Source organism: Myiozetetes cayanensis, unplaced genomic scaffold (genome assembly GCF_022539395.1).
Source record: "Myiozetetes cayanensis isolate MyiCay16 unplaced genomic scaffold, myiCay2020 scf16, whole genome shotgun sequence".
Taxonomy (NCBI): Eukaryota; Metazoa; Chordata; class Aves; order Passeriformes; family Tyrannidae; genus Myiozetetes; species Myiozetetes cayanensis.
Genome location: NW_026087270.1, coordinates 11,647,407 through 11,667,300, shown reverse-complemented (window position 1 = coordinate 11,667,300; position 19,894 = coordinate 11,647,407). Strand labels below are relative to the sequence as shown.

At 52.0% G+C, this 19,894-nt stretch overlaps 1 protein-coding gene across 1 annotated transcript in view; it reads left to right on the top strand.

Annotated features, from left to right (window-relative positions):
- JPH3 (junctophilin 3) overlaps nt 1–17,687 on the top strand; it is a 55,908-nt gene extending 38,221 nt beyond the window's left edge. Inside the window, exons 4-5 of the mRNA XM_050311711.1 lie at nt 4,452–5,374; nt 15,538–17,687. Coding sequence (XP_050167668.1) covers nt 4,452–5,374; nt 15,538–15,618 — 1,004 coding nt within the window. The 3' untranslated portion in view covers nt 15,619–17,687. The remainder of the gene's footprint in view (nt 1–4,451; nt 5,375–15,537) is intronic.
- Nucleotides 17,688–19,894: the final 2,207 nt, after the last annotated feature.

Below are 19,894 nucleotides of genomic sequence, written 5' to 3'. Positions count from 1 at the left end.
TTGAGCTTGGCCTGGTAGCAAACCCTGCTTTCCTTCCACCTTCCTCAACATTCCTTCCCAGTTTGTCCAGATTTGTGCTCATTGGTAAGAGGTTCAGGCCCAGCAAAGGCTCAGGGAGGAGGGAGCTGAAGCAAAGCTGTGGTCAGATCAGGGGTCTGAAGGGAACCTCCAAGTCCCCACAGCAATAATTAACACAATAATTAATATATGGGACTGGGTTTATTCAAAAGTTTTCCTGCACCAAGCCCTCATTAGCAGGCATCTGTCATTATTGTCTCCCCCTCCCAGCTCTCTAACTGAAGATTACTCACTTGGCTTAATTGCTCCAGGAGCTGGTGCCAGTGACTCACGTTCCCTGAGGATGGGGAAAAGGGATCATTGGATCTTTTGGCCCAGCCTGCCCCAGTCCTCACTTAACCGTGGCACAGAGGCTGAGGGGGCAGCCAGGGGCATCCCATGGCTCAGCAGGATGAGCCAGATGGGCTTTGGGGGCTGGCTCCCAACATGGGCCTGCCTGAGCTGGGGCAGATCCCCATCCAGGAGACATCCATGGGCATTTTGGGATGGTGGAGCAATCCCCTGGCAGAGCACCAGAGCCCCACGCAGGTCTATGCTCGCTGAAGGAGGTTCAACACCCCCCCTCCCCCCACATCTCTCCTGCCGAGGTGCAATTTGTACATCAGAGATCTGAGCTTTCTCGCAGGTCTGTGTGGTCCCAGGGGCTCCTTCAGCCCTGAGATATTCCTCATCTCCATTTCCTCTTGCCAAGAGACTTTGCTGTTTTAAATCACCTCTTGGAAAGATATTTTTAGGTAATACATTTTTTACTACCTCTCCAGACGGGGACACGGTGCTTGACTTGTGCCGGGGTTCGTGTGGCTGGTGCTCCCGCCTGGGTGGGTTGGGAGTGAGTGAGGGGAGGGGAAGGGAGGCGGTTCCACTTAGAGCACATTAAAAAACAAACACACCATCCGAGATGCGTCGGGAAACCTGGAAGCGCCTGCCGAGCGACTCAGGCACATAATAGGTGGGAGTGGTTGTGACACCCCACGGACTCCGGGACCTCAGGCTGCAAACGGCCCGGGGGGAGTGGATGAACAGGGGTGGAGGAGCTGGCACCACCCAGCACTGGCATTGCAGGGGCTCTGCGTGCCCACCTTGCACAGGATCGTGGGTGCTGGATGTGCCCACCTTGCTCAGTGCCATGGATACTCTGTGTGCCCCCCTTATTTTGGGTGCTGGATGTGCACCCCCTGCACAGGATTAAAGTGCTGGATATGCCCTCCTCGTTCAGCATCGTGGGTGCTCTGTGTGCTCCCCTTGCTCAGTGTCACGGGTGGTGAATGTGTCCCCCTTGCACAGCACTGTGGGTGCTGGATGTGACTCCCTTTCAGGGTGCTGCAGGTCCCGAGTGCCACCCCCCGAGCACACTGTGGTGGGTGCTGTGCCACCCACACCATGGGTGCTGGATGTACCCTCCTGGCACAGCATCGTGGGTGCTGGATGTGCTCCTTGCAGTGTGGTGGGTGCTGGGTACCACCCACCTTACCCAGCGAGCGCTGTGGGTGCTGGGTGTCCCCACCCCGCAGGGTTTTCTGGGTGCTGGGTGTCCCCACCTTGCAGGGTTTTTTAGGGGGCTGAGGGACACTCAGAGTGAGATTCATGTCCACCACCATCCTGCCCTGGTCGTTCCCGCAGAACAGACTCCAGACCTGCAGGCACAGGCTCCAGCAACCCCTTTAGGCCTGAGGGAAAGGTGTTTACCTGGGAAAAATTAAAATATCCCTGCTCAGTGTCCTGCATCCTGCCCCCTGTGGTTTTCCATCTCCATCAGCCACGGGGATCTCTCCCACCCCCATCACTCTCCCGGTGGTTGTTCCTCCCTGGTTCCTGGACGCGGCAGGGTCAGTCCATGGAGCTGCTGAAGCGAGTCCCCCAAGGTGACAGCAGCACACCAGAGTTAGAGGCAGGAGCTCAGCACTGCTCCCAAATCCCAAACGTGGGTACTCCAGGGGCACAGGTTTGGCTCTGAAGCCTCCTGGGCTGGGCACAGCTGCCTCAATCCTCAGTCCTGCTGGAAATCCACAGTCGGTGCTCCGCACCCTCCTTCGCGCTCTCGCAGCCGTTCTTCCAGGAACATCACGTGCTCCGTGACTAATTTTAGCTCGGAATAATTGTTGCACATCCTCGGGTGTCGAAAGCCGGCAGGACGGCACCGGTGCATCTGCCGGATTCCTGCGGGAGGAAACGCCTGGATCCCTGCGGGCTCCGGAGCTTTGGGGGCAGCACCTCATCCCTGCTCCTCCCAGAGCCCCAGCCAGGGGCTGCAGAACTCAGGGAACTCGACCCATGGAGAGGCAGAGTTAGATCAGCTCCTTGCAGGTGTGGGTGGGGCACATTTAGGATGAGGTGGGGCTTAATAACATGATGTAGGGCTCCAGGGTGAGGATGCTGGAGCATCACTGGGCTTTCTTGCCCCTGTTGTGGGGCTCTGGGGATCGGGAAAGGTGCAGGAGTGGAGGGTGTAGCAAGGCCATGGCTGGCTGTGCAGTTGGAGATCAACTTTGGGGTCCTCAGAGCTGGTGGGAAGCTTTCAAGTGCCTGGAACTCCGGCAAAAGCCCTGGAGACCTGAGTTGTGGAAGATTCCTGAGACAAACAGGGACACACAAAGTCTTGGTTGAGCCCTTTCTGACAGGTGGCTTTCCAGCCTTCTTATACAAAGCCATTTATTCCCTCCGTGCCTCAGTTTCCTATTTGTGGTATAGGAGGGTGGCTGGAAGGGGAATGTCTGAACAACAAAATCAGTTTGTATTTTATCCCAGGGACATTTATTCTGCATGAAAACAGAGGGGGTGAGCTCACAACAATTTCCCACCAGGATTCCTCAGCAGCCTTGGATAAATCCCAGGAAAATCAGTCTCCCACATATGAACAGGGACACAGGGAACGAACTAAGGCTGAACTATCTGAGTATTGTCCCCAAAAATTGAGTCATTAGGAAATAATTTCCTGTAAATTGCTTCAGTAGGAGATTTCCAAGCTTGTTTCTATTCACCTCCCCTGTAAGAGCTCTGATGGGGACATCCAGCTTCACACTTCCATGTGCCCCACACATATCCCAATCCTGACATGGTGGGACTTGGGAATGGCTCTGGGTGAAGGCAAGTCCCAGCACCAGCAAATCCCCAAAGAGATGTGAGAGAGAAAATTCCTCAACAAAAGTGGAAAGATCAGAGCAGGCACTTCTAAGCATTTATTTTTAAATGATGGCAAGAAATTGAGTTCTTCCTTTTGGAGCCTCATTTCTTGCCTGGCCATGGCAATCGCAATTAAATGCATTTCAGGGGCATTAGGCACTTAATATATTTATCAAATTATTCCTGTAATTTAGCATGGCTTCACTGGGAACAACTTGAGAGGGGAAAATGAGAATTAACCACTATTAGCTTGAACCCCCTTGAAATAATTTGGTGTTTTATCAGTGATTAACAAGTTGGAGTTTTTTTGTTACTGTCCGGAGAAGTGACGTGTTCCTTCAGCAGCAGAAGATGTTCAGTCCCTTAGAAGTCCCTGTGCCCAGGGAGACACTGCCTGGGGAATCTCTGGGTTTGAAAGGAATGAAGAGACATCAGCAGGATGGAATGAGGAGGATGGTCTATGTTGTACGTGGTCCTGCCTATGTATGTGAGGCACAGCCACCTGTGTCCTCTCCAGCACACCCAGGGGGGCTGAGGAGGGAATTGTCCATATTCTCCTGCTCTGTGTGGGGCAGGAAAGCTCTTGGATAAAAGGTTTGCAGGATTTCCCTTGCACATCTGCCCAGATGTGGCCGTCTCTTTATGAAAACTTCGAGGTGAGATTTCCCTTCTGCACCTGACAGAAAGCCAAGGTGTTTCCCACCCAGGAGAGGTGTGAGGGCCATTGGCGTGGGATGTCTCGTGGGGTGTCCAGGACCATGGGGTGATCCCAGTGGCACCCAGCACACACAGAGAGCACAGGCTGAGCTGCGAGCTGCCACCAGCCACATCACACATTTCCCTTCTCATGCTTCCAGACTGGGATCTGATGGGAAAAGGTGATCAGATGAATCCCCAAAAAAATCATACTAATCCCCAGCAACAACTCTGCATCATTAGTGGCTTCTCCATGTCCCTGGGGCTACAGAACCATTCCCGTGCCGGCTGCAGCCGCTCGCACCGGGCGGCTCTGCGGGTGCTGGGGGTGATGTGAGGGCGGGTTTGGTGTCAAACCAGCGGTGCCTTCCTCTGGGTCCAGTGGCAGCAGCTGTTTCTTGCGCTGTGGTGCTGCTGTCCCGATGCCTCCCCGCTGTTCCTCACCATCCAACGCTGTTCTGCGACATGAAAACCCCGGCGGGCACTCACAGAATAGAAATAACCCTGTCGCCTTTCTCTCCCCCTCTCTCCTCCCCCTTTCACGGCCGCACAAAAAGGGCTCGAATGCCAGAGACCGAAGCGCCAGAACTCGAGCGATGACATCGAGGTCCTGTCCACCGGGACCCCCCTCCAGCAGGAGAGCCCCGAGCTGTACCGCAAAGGGACCACCCCGTCCGACCTGACCCCCGACGACAGCCCGCTGCAGAGCTTCCCTGCCAGCCCCTCCTCCACGCCCCCCCTGGGCCCTTCCTGCAGGAACAAGAGCGCCCACTTCTCCAGGCAGGTCTCGGTGGACGAAGAGAGGGGCGGGGAGATCCAGATGTTGCTGGAGGGGCGTGGCGGGGATTACCTGCGGCCCAACAGCTGGAGCAGCGAAGAGAAGGCCGGCGGGACGCGCGGCGTGAGAAGCGGGACCCTGCGCGCTGGGCAGCTGGGGGCGGCCCCCGCCCCCGAAGACTACCGAGGTCGGAGTGGAGGACACAAACACTCGGCCTCCAACCACAAGCAAAGAGAGAGGTGGACAGATTCCCCTGCCACGGTTTCATGGACTTCCCACCACAGGTCCCACAACCACAGCTCAGGGAGCTCCAAACTGCTTGAGCTGGACGAGGAGAAGATGAGCAATTACGAGATGGAGATGAAGCCCCTCATGAGGATGGATTCTTATATGCAAGAGATTCACACCCAAAAAAGACACTACAGCAAAGGGGGAGGCTGCAGGAGCATGGCTGACGACCACCGTGGGGAAGAGCGGGGCTTTGGGGTTCAGAGACTGAGGTCTAAGTCCCAGAACAAAGAGAATTTCAGGCCAGCTTCCTCTGCAGAGCCCACGGTGCAGAAACTGGAAAACCTGAGATTCGGGGACAAAGCTGAACCTCGGCTACTAAGGTGGGACTTAACCTTCTCCCCGCCACAGAAATCTTTACCTGTTGCACTAGAATCTGAAGAGGACAGTGGGGATGCGCTCAAATCCAGTACGGTGAGTAGGAGAAACTGGGTGTGGAAATCTGGTGGAGAAATGTGGTGCCACTGTGGGTCTGGGATGGGAAGGAAAACTGAAAAACCTGAATTATTGCTGGGTTTTGCCTTGGATCCCTCCTCCTCGCATCTCCCATCCTTTGAGGTTTTCCCTGAAGACTGCTGTGGTGGGAACAGCAGGATTTTCACTGGAGGATGTGAGCAGCAAGTTTGAGTTTGTTTTGCAACCCAGCCCCTGGATAAAAATCCATTATTGCTGGGAATTCAGTGGAAAATCTGCAGGTTTACACAAGACATTGGTGATGTCTTTTGGTTTAACCTGTTTTGTTGGTTATGGCAACAGAACTTCATGGTGGTCCAGGAGCATGTGGAGTACAACCCTTGTGAGACATCCCATCCTGGGCTCCTCATTTTGGGAGGGTTAAGGATACTTTGGGCATTAAGTGGCTGTTGGGAAGAGCAGGAGGTGTTCAGGCCAGAGGAGAGGAGACAGAGTGATCTTCAAACACATAAAAGCTGCTACAAAGTGGAAGGGAATAATCTGTTCTCGGTGAACAGAATTAATGGGCTTAAATTCAAGCCTTAGAGGAGGGGTGAGCCATTAGCCATCGCTAATGAGTTGAGGGCTGTAATTAATTGCCTGGGGAGGCTGTGGTGGATGGGAGGGAGGAGGGGGTCTAAGACCTGGTTGGACATCAGCAGCTCAGTTGGAACCTGGGCAGAGCTGAACCTCCCTGGGAGGAGGCTGAGCTGTGTGCTTTTCAGGTTCTTTGCAACCCTGGTTTTTGATGATTCCTGGATTTATCATAGAGAAACTTCCTCACTTCCTCACTTGTTCTCCCTGTTGCTTTGGCATTGCTAGAAGAGGTCATGGAGGGTCTGATGGGAGCAGTGGGGAAGCCACCACTGCCCCATATTGCCCCTTGTTGAGTCAGTACTCGACACAAGGCAGGGCTGGAGGTGCCCCAGGCTGGATGTCCCAGACCTACCCAGGAGAAGTGGAAAACCTGTAATGCTCAGGCAGGGATATTTCAGGCTCTGGCAGAAGAAAGGATCTAAATCTTCCTGTCAGGGGAGCAGAGGATGGTGCTTGGGTGTTTTGGGGTCATGGAATTGAAATGAATTTGTCAGTCACGCTGAAAATTTGGGCTCGAGGCGTGATGGTGTGTAAGGGATGATTCCAGCATCCCTGCTCCTCCAGCACCCTGCTAACACAGCCAAGGTGTTGGCACCTCCAAAGGTGGGAGAGAGGAGAGAGCGGTGGCATCTGCAGCCCAGGAGCAGCCAGGATGCAGGAAGGACTAAACTACTGATCTACCACAGCTCCCCTGCTGTGGCTGTGGATAAATCCACACACACACAGCCCTGAGCTTTCTGCCTTCCTGTTCATCCTGTGAGCTCGGCGCAGGCTCAGGAGCACCCACACGGCTCCGAGGGGGGCTGAGCACGCTGTGTGCTGGTGTCTGCTCTGCAGGACACGTCCTGCCAGCCCAGAAAACACAGAGCTCCAGTGAATTCAGCCCTGAGCACACCCCACTGAGCAAACCCGCGGGTGCTGAGCCATCCAGGCTGTCCTTACCTGCCTGTGTGGATGCCTGGAAGCACTGGAGACATGACAGGCAGCATTAGGAGCCTGACAGGCTCTCACAGGGGAAGAGCAGCAGCAGTAATTGCACAGACACCAACCCTGTTGAAGTCTGTGGGACTCGCAGATGCTGCAGCATCTTTGACAACATGACCTCCCGTGGCAGCAGGGAGCTGGGAGAGACATGAATCACAAAGGAGGGATGAAACCACAGTTTCTCCTCACTGAGAGCCACACGATCTTCAGGACATCTCTGGCACAAACAGTCCTGGGGTCTCTCCCCACCCACCCTGTGTCAGACACGCTGCTGAGACTTCCACCTCGCACATAAACCTCCCTCCACAACACTGGAGGCAAATAGCCACTAACACAGCACCACTGGCTATCCCCAGGGAGTCCTGGGCACTAAGGAAGGGGCACAGCCTGCGTGGAAAAGCGCATGGAAAAGCCATTAGGATGCACATCATACTTGTGAAGTGCTGTAGCTGTGGAGCAGCATGTTCGGTTTTCTCACATTCATAACCGAGGGTGGAACAGATGGCGAAGGTTTGGGAGGAAGCTAATGTAATACAGAGGAAGAGATAATATGTGGATTTAAATAACCTACAATGCCAGCAACAATTTGTTCTAGCAGGAATTGCACGGTGCTAGCAGGGTTTGGTTCCAGGGGCCTGGCAGAGAGGGGGTGGTCGGAGAGGAGCAGGGGGAGGTGTAGGAGAGGAATGGGAGGTACAGGGATGTGTGTTCCAACCTCCTGCCTAAACCCACGACCTTGCCTGCACCTGCCATCAAGGCCCTCAGAGCATTTCAAATTTCAGTGAGTGTGGTGAGTCCCCAAGGAAGAGGAGGGTCAGACTAAGGGGGAAGGATTTACCCCACAGTCCCCACATCCACCTCCAGGTGTGCACTCAGCAATGCAGAACATTCACCGTTCACACACTTAATCCTGCAAAAATCCACTGCGTCCCGCTCGTGCTCCAGATCTCTCCACACAGAATGAAGGCTCCTCAGTTTCCCCAAAATCTCCATTTCTCACACTAGACTGAAATTCCCCTTCCCTTCATGCTCCCTGGTGAGCGGCAGCTCCAGGACAGGGCTGGCTGCACACGCATGTCCGTGCACACGTGTGTGTGTGTGTGTGTGTGTGTGTGCGTGTGTGCCCACAATGCCTCAGCTTGCATGACAGCCTGCCTCCCTGGGATCCACAGCACTGCCATCTGGGAAGCTGCTCCCTGCAAAGGGCATTTCTCATCTCCCAGGCAGCTGGGCTGTTCCAGAAAGGTGCCTGCCAATGAGCGGGAAGGATGCTCGGAGCTGAGTAGGGCTATTTTTGCCCTACCTGGAGTATCCCTGTGCCAAACTGAGGTCACCCTCCCAGCTTAGCTTGTTTTAAAAATAATCTGCCATAAACCAGCTCTACACAAGCCATCAATGAGCCCAGTGAGCTGGCTCTGTGTTGAAGTGCCAGCTCCAGCTTCCAGAGAAGGCACACCTCTGGCAGTGCTCACCAGAGAAGGCTTGCAGTGCAGGGCTTTTAAAAACATACCCAAAAACCCCCACTGCTCCTGATTTCTGTGGACCAGCTGGAGGTTGTGGGGTCCCTTGTATCCAGCCTTTTCCCTCCCTGCACATGTAGGGATGCACACTCCAGGGAGGAGTCAGACTTACAGGTTGCTCTATGAGCTCTGGGAACTTTTCTCTGTGATTTTTCACCAGTCCTTTTAAAGAAGCTCCCATTTGTTGGAGCTGCACATAAGTAATTGAAAAATACTCTTAGGAAGGTCATTTCTTGAGGCCACCACTCAATAACACTGATGAAATTCAGCCCTGCTTGGCGTTCACTCTCAGGGGATTTGGGGGTTTCGGGGTCATCGAGCCAGTGCTGAAGCCACACAAATGCTTTAAAATCACATTTAAAGCCAACTGATCTCTCTGTGTCTCTGTGTGCACTGACCCTCTCAAACTCCCATCAATTGTCAGCGTTGGGGCAGAGGGAAACAGGAACCAACGTGCCGGGACCGGTGTCGGTGATGTCGGATTAAGGGATTTATAGGAACGTCACCATCCTTTCCATCCTTAAAGGTCCACGAGGCACAAAGCTCAAGCCTGTGCCTGGATGCTTCAGAGGTTCCTGGAGCCTTTGAGGAGATCTAAAATGGGAAAGGAAAAAAAAGGAATTGTTGAGCCACTGAGAAAGGAAAGTGGCTTTCTAAAACACCAGCAACCCTTTTATCCATCAGCACAAAACACAGCACATTGTAGGGCTGGGGGGAAAAAAAGAGACCAGATCTCCTTTTCTGCAGGTGCTGAACATCTGCAGCTTCTGAGAGGGACAGGAAGGGCTGTGGGCACAGAGGAGCTCAGCATGCCCGCGGGAAGGGCCGGTGCACAGGCACGAACGGAGCCTGATTCATCTGCCTGTCCTCATTTAGCGGGAGCAATCACGGCCGTTTAGGTGGAGACTTCCAGGGACACGTCGTGGTCTCACTAAAGGCACCCTGGAGACGTGAGTAGGCTCGAGACTTGGCCCTTTAAAATCCCACTGTCTCATCGCATCGAGACCGATGGGAGGGCAGGAGCAAAAAAAAAAACCCACCCCAGCCACCCCTGACATTTCCTTCCACCGTCACAGGCTGGCGGATAAAATCCCAGCGCTCTCAGCTGTTCGCTGCCTCCTCCTGCAAACAAATCCGGGGAAAAAAATGCAGCAAAGGCAGTTTAGAGGCATCTCCTGGGCGAGGGATCTCCGAGAGAGACCTCCCTGTCCCCCGCCAGGTCCCCGCGGGGGAGGCGGGGAGGGATTCCAGCGGCTGCAGCATCTCCCTCCCTGGCGCGGCGAGCGAGGGGCGTTATTTGCCATCAGGATATTCCGAGCAGGTTTCGCTGTCGCTGGGGAAAGTGAGGAGGAGGCAGCCAATCTGCAGCAGGAGCAGGGATCTGCCGAGTGCTCCGCGCAGCCGGAGGGAGCCGAGGGAGGGATCAGGGCAGGGGGCTGAGGGCACAGCCTGGCACGGGACGGGGAGGAGGGGATGGAGAGCCAGAAATGGCACCTCCCCACTGATGCCATGAGGGATGCTCCCCTTCTCCAGCGCTGTGGGGTTATTCTTGAAGGGATTGACCTCGAGGTGATGTGTTTTCTTCGGGGAAGTTGGGCAGTTTTAGCCCTAGAGATTGTAAAATGAGTTAAAAATAAGAACTGGGTGTTTTCTCTGCCCCAAAACAGCCACCCACTGTTTGGGTTGTGCACGGAGACGCTCCCAGCTGTCTGCCTTGGGACCAGTCTGCTGGGAAAGGCACCTGGGGACTTGTTTGGTGTTAACATCCCTGGGATTGAACTCCATGGCTTATCCCTGAGGTCTTCTCTTCCAGCTTCAGGTTTTTCCATTTATTTTTTCCCCATCAGGAGCCATCCCCAGGTCTCCTAACACAGGTGTCCCTGGGTTCCCTTATTTCTCTTATCTCAACCAGATTCAGCCCTAATCCCAAATGGCCGTGGGACCTGCGTGTCCAGACAAATAGAATCCACAATTACATGGGAATAAGGAGGCAGAGGAGCCCTCTTGCCATCCCTCTCACCCCTCTGGAATGAGGCAGGGCTGAGCGTCGCCCCAGGGGCTGCAGCGTGTGCAGAGCAAACCTTTTGGGGGTTGTCTCAAATAATAACCAGAAACTGTTCCTGCTCTAATCTCTCTCGTGTTCAGACATCGCAGGTGTGACGTGTAACAACAGGAGGTGAATAATGTTCACAGAGAAATGGGATGTTTCGCTTGACAGGGTCCTTTTTCAAACCCTTTTCATCTCCAGGGCCCTTTGATGTTCCTGAAGGAGCACCTTTATTGACTCTGCTCTTGTCATCCTGGATTCAATTTAGGGGTTTGAGCCCAATTCCACATTGTTCAGTTTGGAAAAATCTGGGGTCAAATACTGACTTTGGAGCCCACAAGAACCAAAAATCTTAAAAACAGACACAGAGCTCCAAACATAGATGAGCAAACAAACGGAGAGCTCCAAACACACATAAACAAACTGTAGACAGAGTTTCCTCCCAGCACCTCTAAGCTGAGGATTGAACCAGGGGCACAAACCAGTTCACTAACAGGCACCCTCTCAGGATAAATCCTCATGTTTTTAGCCTTATTTTCCCCCAGAAGCAGGTTTTCCGTCCCATCCAACTCAGTTTCACTCACACAGGCACGTTTAGCATCTCCTGGGCCCCTTCCTGGAGCCACGGGAGATGCTTGCAATCCACTGGAGAAAGCAAAGTGAATCCCTGATGTTTCTTTTGCTAAATGCTCCTCACCCATTTCACAGAGCCTGTTCCTGGCAATTATGTGACAATTCAGCACAAATGTCATGGAGCTGCTAAGTTTGCAGCACTTTCCGCAGTGCTGAGGCTGGAAAACGGTGCATATATAGGTTTTTTTTTTGCTGATCCAAGTCCTTAGTAATTACACTTTAATAGATCCCAGAGGGATTCCTAGGTAACCTGCACTATGGTTTCCATGGCAGAGAGGCAGAGCTTGTACCCTGTGATAACAGATAATAATGGATTGTTAATGCTTAAATTAATTATGCTACAATTGCATTTGTAAACCAGCTGTCCCTCGTATTCCCAGTAAGACTCTGGAGTTGCTACACAACAGTTACAGGATAAAAACAAACAAGACAGAGGGGCAGAAATTACTCTACAGCTACAATTACTGTTAATACTCCTGTGCCATAGCAAGAGTTTATTCATATTTTAGTGTATCCATGAGTTTATGTCTAAGTTTCTGTTCTTTAAGCTTGGAAGGAAATCCAAAAATTCCTCAGAGTCTCTCCCTGTTGATAGAGAAGGACCCTTTGGCCCAGCTAATGTGCATTGCCCACCCTTGGCAGATGTTTTCCTTCTCCTGTGAAGCACTCCAGGGACCTTATTATACAAAATAAAAGTAAAAAGTCCCAGCCTGGATTTGCTGGTGAAATTTTCGCCGGAGGATGCTCGGGCACACCAGAGCTCGCTGGAATGTTTCCTTTCCCGGAGCCAGGCTAGTAGCCATGCTGGGTGGGATTCATCCCACGTCACTTGGGCTCCAGACAGCCTGGATGGGGAGTGCAGGCTGGATGTCTAACGTTTAGGCAGCTAAAATTGGGTGAGAGGACGCTGCCAACTGGCGTCTGCCTCCCAGGGAAGCGGGTTCTGGAAGGGCGGGTGTGGAGCTGGGAGGCAGGACAGCATTCCAGAGCCGAGCCTGGCTCCTGGCTGGCAGGAAGGGTGGTTTAACCAAATCTCCCAGCTCCTGACAGCCTGATTTCACAATTTCCTACTGCAGGGCTAAAGAGAGTGTTGGAGATTCTTGCTGTCTTTGACACACAAGGCCCAGCTCAGGAAATAGGCCCAACTGGCCTCAGGGTTTTCTTTGGGCTCCAGGAGATCCCTGCCTGTGGCAGGGGCTTGGAATGAGATGATCTTTAAGGTCCCTTCCAACCCAAACCGTTCCATGATTCTATAGGAGGCCAAAGATGAGATGAAGCCCCACCAGACAACACAAAGTTTCAAATGGAGGGCTCTGTCTCTTCTTTCCAAAGGCAGTGGCTCCTGTTAGAGGGTTGGGATGTGGTGGGAACAGTTGTAAAAGCCACTGGTTCTAAAACAATGACTGGAACTGCAGCAAAAGGGAGTTCAGTGACCTATGGCCAGGCTGGGCTCAGCAAAACATCTCTTCCAAAGCAGAGCTCCAGAACTGATTCATCTCCTGCCCGGGCACCGAGCGGGAATCACTTCTTGGATGACACATATCCCAGGCCATCAAAGGAGACAAGGGCAAGTGTTTCCTCTGAGCAGAGGTGAAGGCACAAAGACCTGACAAGATAGAAATAAGCCAGACATAAGGGTTTAGAGGTGCAGCAGGATTCGTAATTGGAGCTAAAACAGAAGCTTTGGAGTCTCAAAGCTGCTTATCCACCAGCTGCCATGGGCAGGGCTCCAGCCCCACACCGGGGGAGCAGCCCTACCTGCCATTGCTGCCTGGAGAGCCCTCTGTGGAGCTGGCACAGGGAAGAGGGTGTTAAAAAGAAGGAACTGTGAAAAGGAAGCAGAATTTGTGAGTTGTCAGACAGTCAGAGCTGTTCGGTTCACAGAGACCCCTCCCCTCCCTGGTCATTCTATTCCTGGGATGCTTTTGCTGGCAAATGTAGAAGATCCCACCCATGCAGTGGCAAAGGAAGGATTTTCTCCTGCCTCTGCACTGCAAAAGGGGATGCAGGATGCAAACAGGCACAGACTGAGCCAGGGAGCCGAGCAAAACATCCGTGCAGGGGAAGGCAGGTGCTGCCGATGGAAGTGGGTGTTAACTCCCCCCGTTTTTCCACATGAGGGCTACGGTTTTGATGGACTGGTCTGTAAATCATAGAACTGTAGAAATCATTTAGGTTGGAAAATGCTCTAAGATCAAGATCCAACCATCCCCCAGCACTGCCAAGGCCACCACTGACCCATGTCCCCAAATGCCACATCCACAGGGCTTTTAAATCCCTCTGGGGATGGGGACTCCATCACTGCCCTGGGTGGACAATCCTTTCAGTGAGGAATTTTTCCCTAATATCCAATCCAAACCTCCCCTGGTGCAACCTGAGACTGTTTCCTCTTGTCCTGCTGCTTGACACTGGGGAGAAGTGACCAAAGAAGTGTATCCCTGGACACATCCCATCAGTGAACACCAGTCCCGAAGGGTTGTGATCTCCATCAGCCCAACAGGTCCATCCCAAAGTGTTTATGAGGAACTCCAGGAAATTGGAAGGGTCTAGTGGTGTGAGCAGAGCAGGGGCACAAATATTTGCTGCTTTTTTGGCAGGGAACTCAACCACTGAGTGGCCCAGGGCCGATGGAAGCACGGCCGAGCCCTCCCTGGCTGAGGGGCCGAGGGATCCGAGAGCATTCCCTGTGTCCCCGTGCCCTGCCAACAGCAACAATGACAGCGCTAATCGCCTGCAATCTGTTATTATATTACCACGGGCTCAGAAATGGTAAAACCCAATAATCTTGTGAAATGCAGCTAATCCCCCCCATGCCAATAACGCCGGCGCGGGGCTTGGCAGCGGCCGGGCTGGGGAAGGGGGAGGACTGGCAACAAGGGGGTGGTTTCTGCCTTTGGAAGCAGCTGGGCGTGGATACCTGGCTGCCAGGAGAGGCTCTCCACAATCCCTCCGTTGGTTGGCTGCCTTTGACCCTGTTGCTAAGCTACAAATAAGCCTTTCCAGCGAGCTCCAGCATCCTCGCTCCCACCCACTCCCAACTGCGAACTGAATCAGCCTGCTCGGAATGAAACGAGCTCTGGCCAGCAAGGAGGGTGATTTTGCCTTTTATTTTCCAGCAGCTCTGCAGAGTGGCACAAGGAAAACTCCCAAAGGGTGCCCACCCCTGCCCCGAGCCATCCCAGCAGCCACAGGAGCGTTAGGAGGAGGACGGGAGCCTGGAGAAAGGATTTAGAGCATTCCAGGCTGTTAAAGCTGGCATGGCTCAGCTGCAGCAGGAATAGCTGAGGATCCCAGCTACTCCAAGAAATAGCTACCACCTACCTGCACACAGGATTGCTCACCCTGGTGTGAGCCACGTTAACACTCTGGGACAGGGAATGTTTGGTGGCGGGGATGAGGAGGCAGGGATGGGGTGGCAGGGATGGGGTGGCAGGGATAAGGTGATGACATGGAGGTTTTTCTGACCAACGTTCTGCACAAAGATGTGCTGGAGGGTTGTCTGCAGTCCCCATGCTGAGGGGTCTCTTCCTGTCATTCCTGGGATTCCAAGACCACATCCTCATCAGGTCCCACGCAGTTGTCCGGGCTGTCAGTGGAAAGCAATGGATGCTCCTGGGGGGATGTTCAGCCCAGGCTGTGGTGGGTGCTCCATGGGCCAGAGTTCCTGCAATGGTTTCCAGGCAGAATCACACAATCCTGGAATGGGTTGGGTTGGGAGGGACTTTAAAGCTCATCCAGTCCCGCCCCCTTCCACGGGCAGGATCACCTTCCACTATCCCAGGTTGCTCCAAGTCCCGTCCAACCTGGCCTTGAACACTTCTAGGTAGTTCCCAGATACTTTATTCAGTTCTTATAAACCTCAGGAAATGTTATTAGAGCTTTCCCAAAGTGTTGCCTGAACACAGATCACTCTGTCCTGGCCTGATGTTTGCCATTACCAGAATGCCTGGAGAAACAATTGTGTTTATTGGGAAATGTCCTGTGGAGACTCCACCAAACCATCCCCAAACACCTCTATGATCCAATAAATGGGGTTTTTTTCTTCCTTTTCATTGACCACCTGGTAAACAACCAATTTTAATTTTTTTAAGGCCAGATTTCCTGTGAGAATGACATGGGGAAGTCCATGGCTTGGTCAATGGGTGCATCCAGGTGTTTGCTTAGAAGCCTAAAAAAATTCACCAAGGGTTTCTGGGCACTTTGGGATCCCTTGCTGGGGTGTAAATCAGGGTTTGCCCATCCACAGACCTGCCTGGACCCCTTAAGGCTCCTGACCCTGCTACAAGGCAGCCTTGGGCAGAATTCCAACCATTCTAACTCCTCTCCTTCTCTTTCTCTTCCAGGGTTCAGCTCCCATCCTGGTAGTCATGGTGATCTTACTAAATATTGGAGTCGCCATTTTGTTTATTAACTTTTTCATCTGATTCAAGACTGTCTTGTTTGCAAAAATAACAGTTACATGTATGAATGGGAAAACAAAACAAAACAACAACAAAAAAAAAAAAAAAACAAAGAAAAAAAACCCCACAAAAACAAACCAGAACCAAACTACAAACAACAACAAAACAAAGGGAAAAATCGTAACTCGAACTGTCCTCCGACAATTTCCAAGTCTTTTCACAGAAGAACAACAAACGATCGAGTCTCACTCACAGTTTGCCTTTTTTCCTGGGTAATGTTTTTTGGATTTTAGCCAAAATTCTTTGCTTGTATAACACTATGCTGTGTGGCATGGCAAAATGCTATCAACACTCTGCCCCCCCAACACTGGGAAGGATGAGAAGGAATCCCAACAAAAGAAAACCTCGTTTCCCTTCCCCTCACCATCCCCCCTCTCCCCCCCACAAAAGAAAAAAAAATATGGTCATAACAACAGTAATGAACCCCAAACTGGAAATGAGATGGGGGGACCATGGGGAGAGTTTGTTTGGTGTATGTATGGGTGCTGGGATGCTCCAGGCTGAGTTTCCCAGGGAAATCCACAACAGCTTTAATGACAAATGGGAGAGAAAAGCAAAATCAGGCTTTTCTTCCCTTGGAAATGGAGGAATGTTGCTGTAAGAAGGAGGAGAGAAGGAGCACAGGGAAGGCATGAACCCTGTTTGGATGGAAAAGATGGGAGAAGGGGCCCCATTTTGGTATTTGTTTTAAAACAAAGCAGCAATTGGCCTTTCCCAAAATTCCTTGGGGCAGGGGGGGGAATAGGGAACACAAGGTGTGAGCAGCAGCCCCACCACCCTCCTGCCTTCACTCCTCCTCCCCAGGCTGCTCCCCGACATGGCAAGGCTGGAAAACTACCCAGTGCTACTTTTAATTCACAGCCAATTTCTCCTGGGTAAAAATGTGTCCCTGGATTCCCCAAAAAAACACCAAAAAAACTTGGAGGCACCATCAGCAACACGAATTGCTGGTCATTGTGCCGTGCTGGTGAGGAGCATCCCATCCCACCCCATCCCATCCCATCCCGAAGCGTGTGCACGGAGATGCCGGGGAGCAGATTGGTGGGGAGGGCCAGGGGAGAGAGGGCTCAATTCCGACCCACTTGGGATAACAATAAAACAAAACCAAGCAAAAATAAACCTGTTTTTCCAAGGCATCTGGGGAGGAGCACCTGGAGCATGTCCCAGAGAGGAGGGAGAGGGTGGTGGGTTTGTCTCTTACATCTTGCTGTGGACTGTTTCAGACATCATGCTTGGGCTCTGAGCATGTAGTATTTTGCACTTTGTAATGCAGGATGTATATTCCAGCTTCCAACATGTCCCTGTAAAAAAAAAAAAAAAAAAAAAAAAAAAAAAAAAAAAAAAAAAGGAAAAAAAAAGAAAAAAAAAAAAGAAAATCCAACCAACCATCATTGGCAATGGCAGCCTCTAAGGATGTATTCTTTTCTTTCTTTTTTTTTTTTTTCTATGTCACTTAATTTGTTTCTACCATCTTTGTACTATGCCTGCCTTGATTTTGTCCCCTCCCCTTCCCCACGGATAATCTGCATACTCATTAAAGATGCCGTATCCCTGTTCTGAGCTGTCATGGTCCCAGTCACAGCGTGGTCTCAGCTCCATTCCTCGGAAGTGGCCGATGGCCCCTCGCTTTCCCAAGGGACTGTTCCCTCCCCACGGGTGGAGATCGGCTTTGCCGGTGCTCCACCACCACCTGGCACAATTCCAGTGGCTCCTCTGGGATTTGGTACGTCCAGGGACCAAATTCCACCCTCAGTTCTCCCCACTGCAGCTCTGTGCGAGTGTGGCAGCACCCGAGGGTGGGAGGAAACCCTCACGTGGATATTTTGGGGGGGTGGGAAAGGAGGGGGAAATCCCTCCTGGACATTCACATCCAGAGTTGTTGGATACAGCCCGGATTTGTGGACTCAGCTTTGCTTTGCTTCTGTTTTAGCTGTTTCTCTGCTACCTTTTCAGCAGATTTCTTATTACACTGCACTGGATTGCTATATTTTTAACCAGAAATAAACTAAGGATTAGAGCATGTGCCAGTTAAATTCAGTTCTTTTCCTTACATGGTCTGATTCCCTCCTGTCGCAGCTTTTCCTCCTCTTTTCCTTCCTTTCCCTTTCCTGGCAGAGGGCTATGGGTGGACAGGGGAAAGGAGAACTTTGAAATTTAAATTTCCACAGTAACTGTCCGTCATCTTCCCACGTCTTCCTTTTTTGTTGCTGTTTTGGTTTTCCCTTTTGGGTCCTTTAGTCATCATTTTTTCCCTCTTGAATGGTCCCTGCACACCCAAAATGAGCCAAATAACGACACGTCGTGATTGCAGCGCTGGGAACTCACCCTGGGGTTTGTAATTCTGGTTTTACTCCTCGCAAAGACTCTTGAGGAGGGTTTTTTTTTGGGCATTTGAGTGCACATGACACAAAGGTCCCGTCAGGAGCTGGTTAAACAGATCCCTGCAAAGGCAGTAGGATATTTAGAGACATATAAACCAGCACAAAACCACCTCATTATCAATCCAATAAAAGTACTAGTGATTCCCTGACTAGTTTTTCCCACTGGTTACTGCTGCTCTTGCCCCTGGACCAGCACAAATCCAATGTGGATTTTTAATCTCTCTGTTCCAGTTGAGCTCAGTTAGGAAAGACAGTCAAAGGCTAATATTAATTGGCTCCCAAACCACGTGGTTAAAAAATAATGATTCCTTTCTTAATCCTGTGGAGCTGAGCAATTTGTCTTAGTCCTCGGCTTTTCACATTTGCCCAAGGCCAGAAATATTCTTGAGAAGTAGCCCAGAGAGAGAGGTAATTCAGTGTATTGCCCTGTCTTATGAGCCCTGGTTCCTGCAGATCTACCTGAGGCACATTAAAATGTCTATCAACAGGGCACATAAATCCATGGAAATTGTCCAGACCTGCTGTTTTATGTCCAGGCTGGCAGATGCACGTGGACACTTGAGGTTTAGATCATTTTTTTAGGCAGCAATGGAATTTTTATGTTCCTACAGCAGAACCTGAAGCACGAGGAGGGGCTGGGGCTCAGGGAACCATCCCACCTGCTGTCACAGCAGATCCACTGGGAAAAGGGCACCTGTCCCTCCCCAGGGAGACTCGGGAGCTCAGCCAGACCCCACCTGTGTGAGGGATGGGCTGGTCTGTCAGTGCAGCCCTGGGGAAGACAAGGAAGGAAGGAAGGGAATGAAGACAAAACCCCTCTGCCTGCTCCTGCCACGTCAGCTTCTCACCAGCCCATCTGGCGTCTGGTTTGCTGTACCCGAGACCCAGATTCTGGGCCTCTCCAGGGCCTGATCTTCCAGAGAAACTGAGCTGTGGCAGCATCTATTTACCTCGTGGGGAGTTGGAAGTGCTGCTGGGAAAAAACCATCCAGACTGCAACACAAGGGGAGGGGCAAGAGGAGAAACGATGTCGGATTGATGGCGAAGGCCTTAATTGAAACCTAAGGACTAATTACACATCCTAACAGGCTTTGCCAAGTTAAGGGAGGGTGGGAAAAGGAATTTTTGGAAGCTGTCAGAGGGTGAGGTTGGCTCCAAGGGTTTGTGCCAAGGTGGAACTGAGCAGAGGCTCAGCTGGATGGGATCTCCTGCCGGTGCTGCAGCTCTGGGGCATGTGGGTGAGGTGTTTGCACAGAACTGGGGCCCCACAGAACCTGGACATTTTGGCAGGGTTTCCTGATTTAGGGAAACACATCAACTCCTTGCACAGCCCCTACATGAGCTGCATCAGTTGTAGGATCATAGAACCACAGGATGGTTTGGGTTGGAAGGACCTTAAAGCTCATCCAGTCCCGCCCCCTGCCATGGGCAGGGACACCTTCCACTACCCCAGGTTGCTCCAAGCCCTGTCCAGCCTGGCCTCGGACACTTCCAGGGATGGGGCAGCCACAGCTGCTCTGGGATGTTTAGTATTGGTTGGATTCACCCACCCAGTGGTTTTGCTGGAGCAAGAGAGTAGAAGTTTTGCCAATACAAAGCAGACCACGAATGAACCCAGACTGCAGGAGGAAGGATGAGATCAAGGCAAACAAGGAATTTGCCTGCAGATGCCTCTAGTTCCCCTCTACCAGAGAAGGGTGAGGGAGAATCTTTCCCTGTACAAACCTATCCTTCATCCTTGGCACTGCTGCAATCCAGCTTCAACTCCAGGGAAAAAATCCTGTCAGTGCCTATAGCTGAATTTGCAAAGGGAAGGAATGGTGAAGTACATCCAGTAAGAAGTGTGTTCTCCCCTGTCT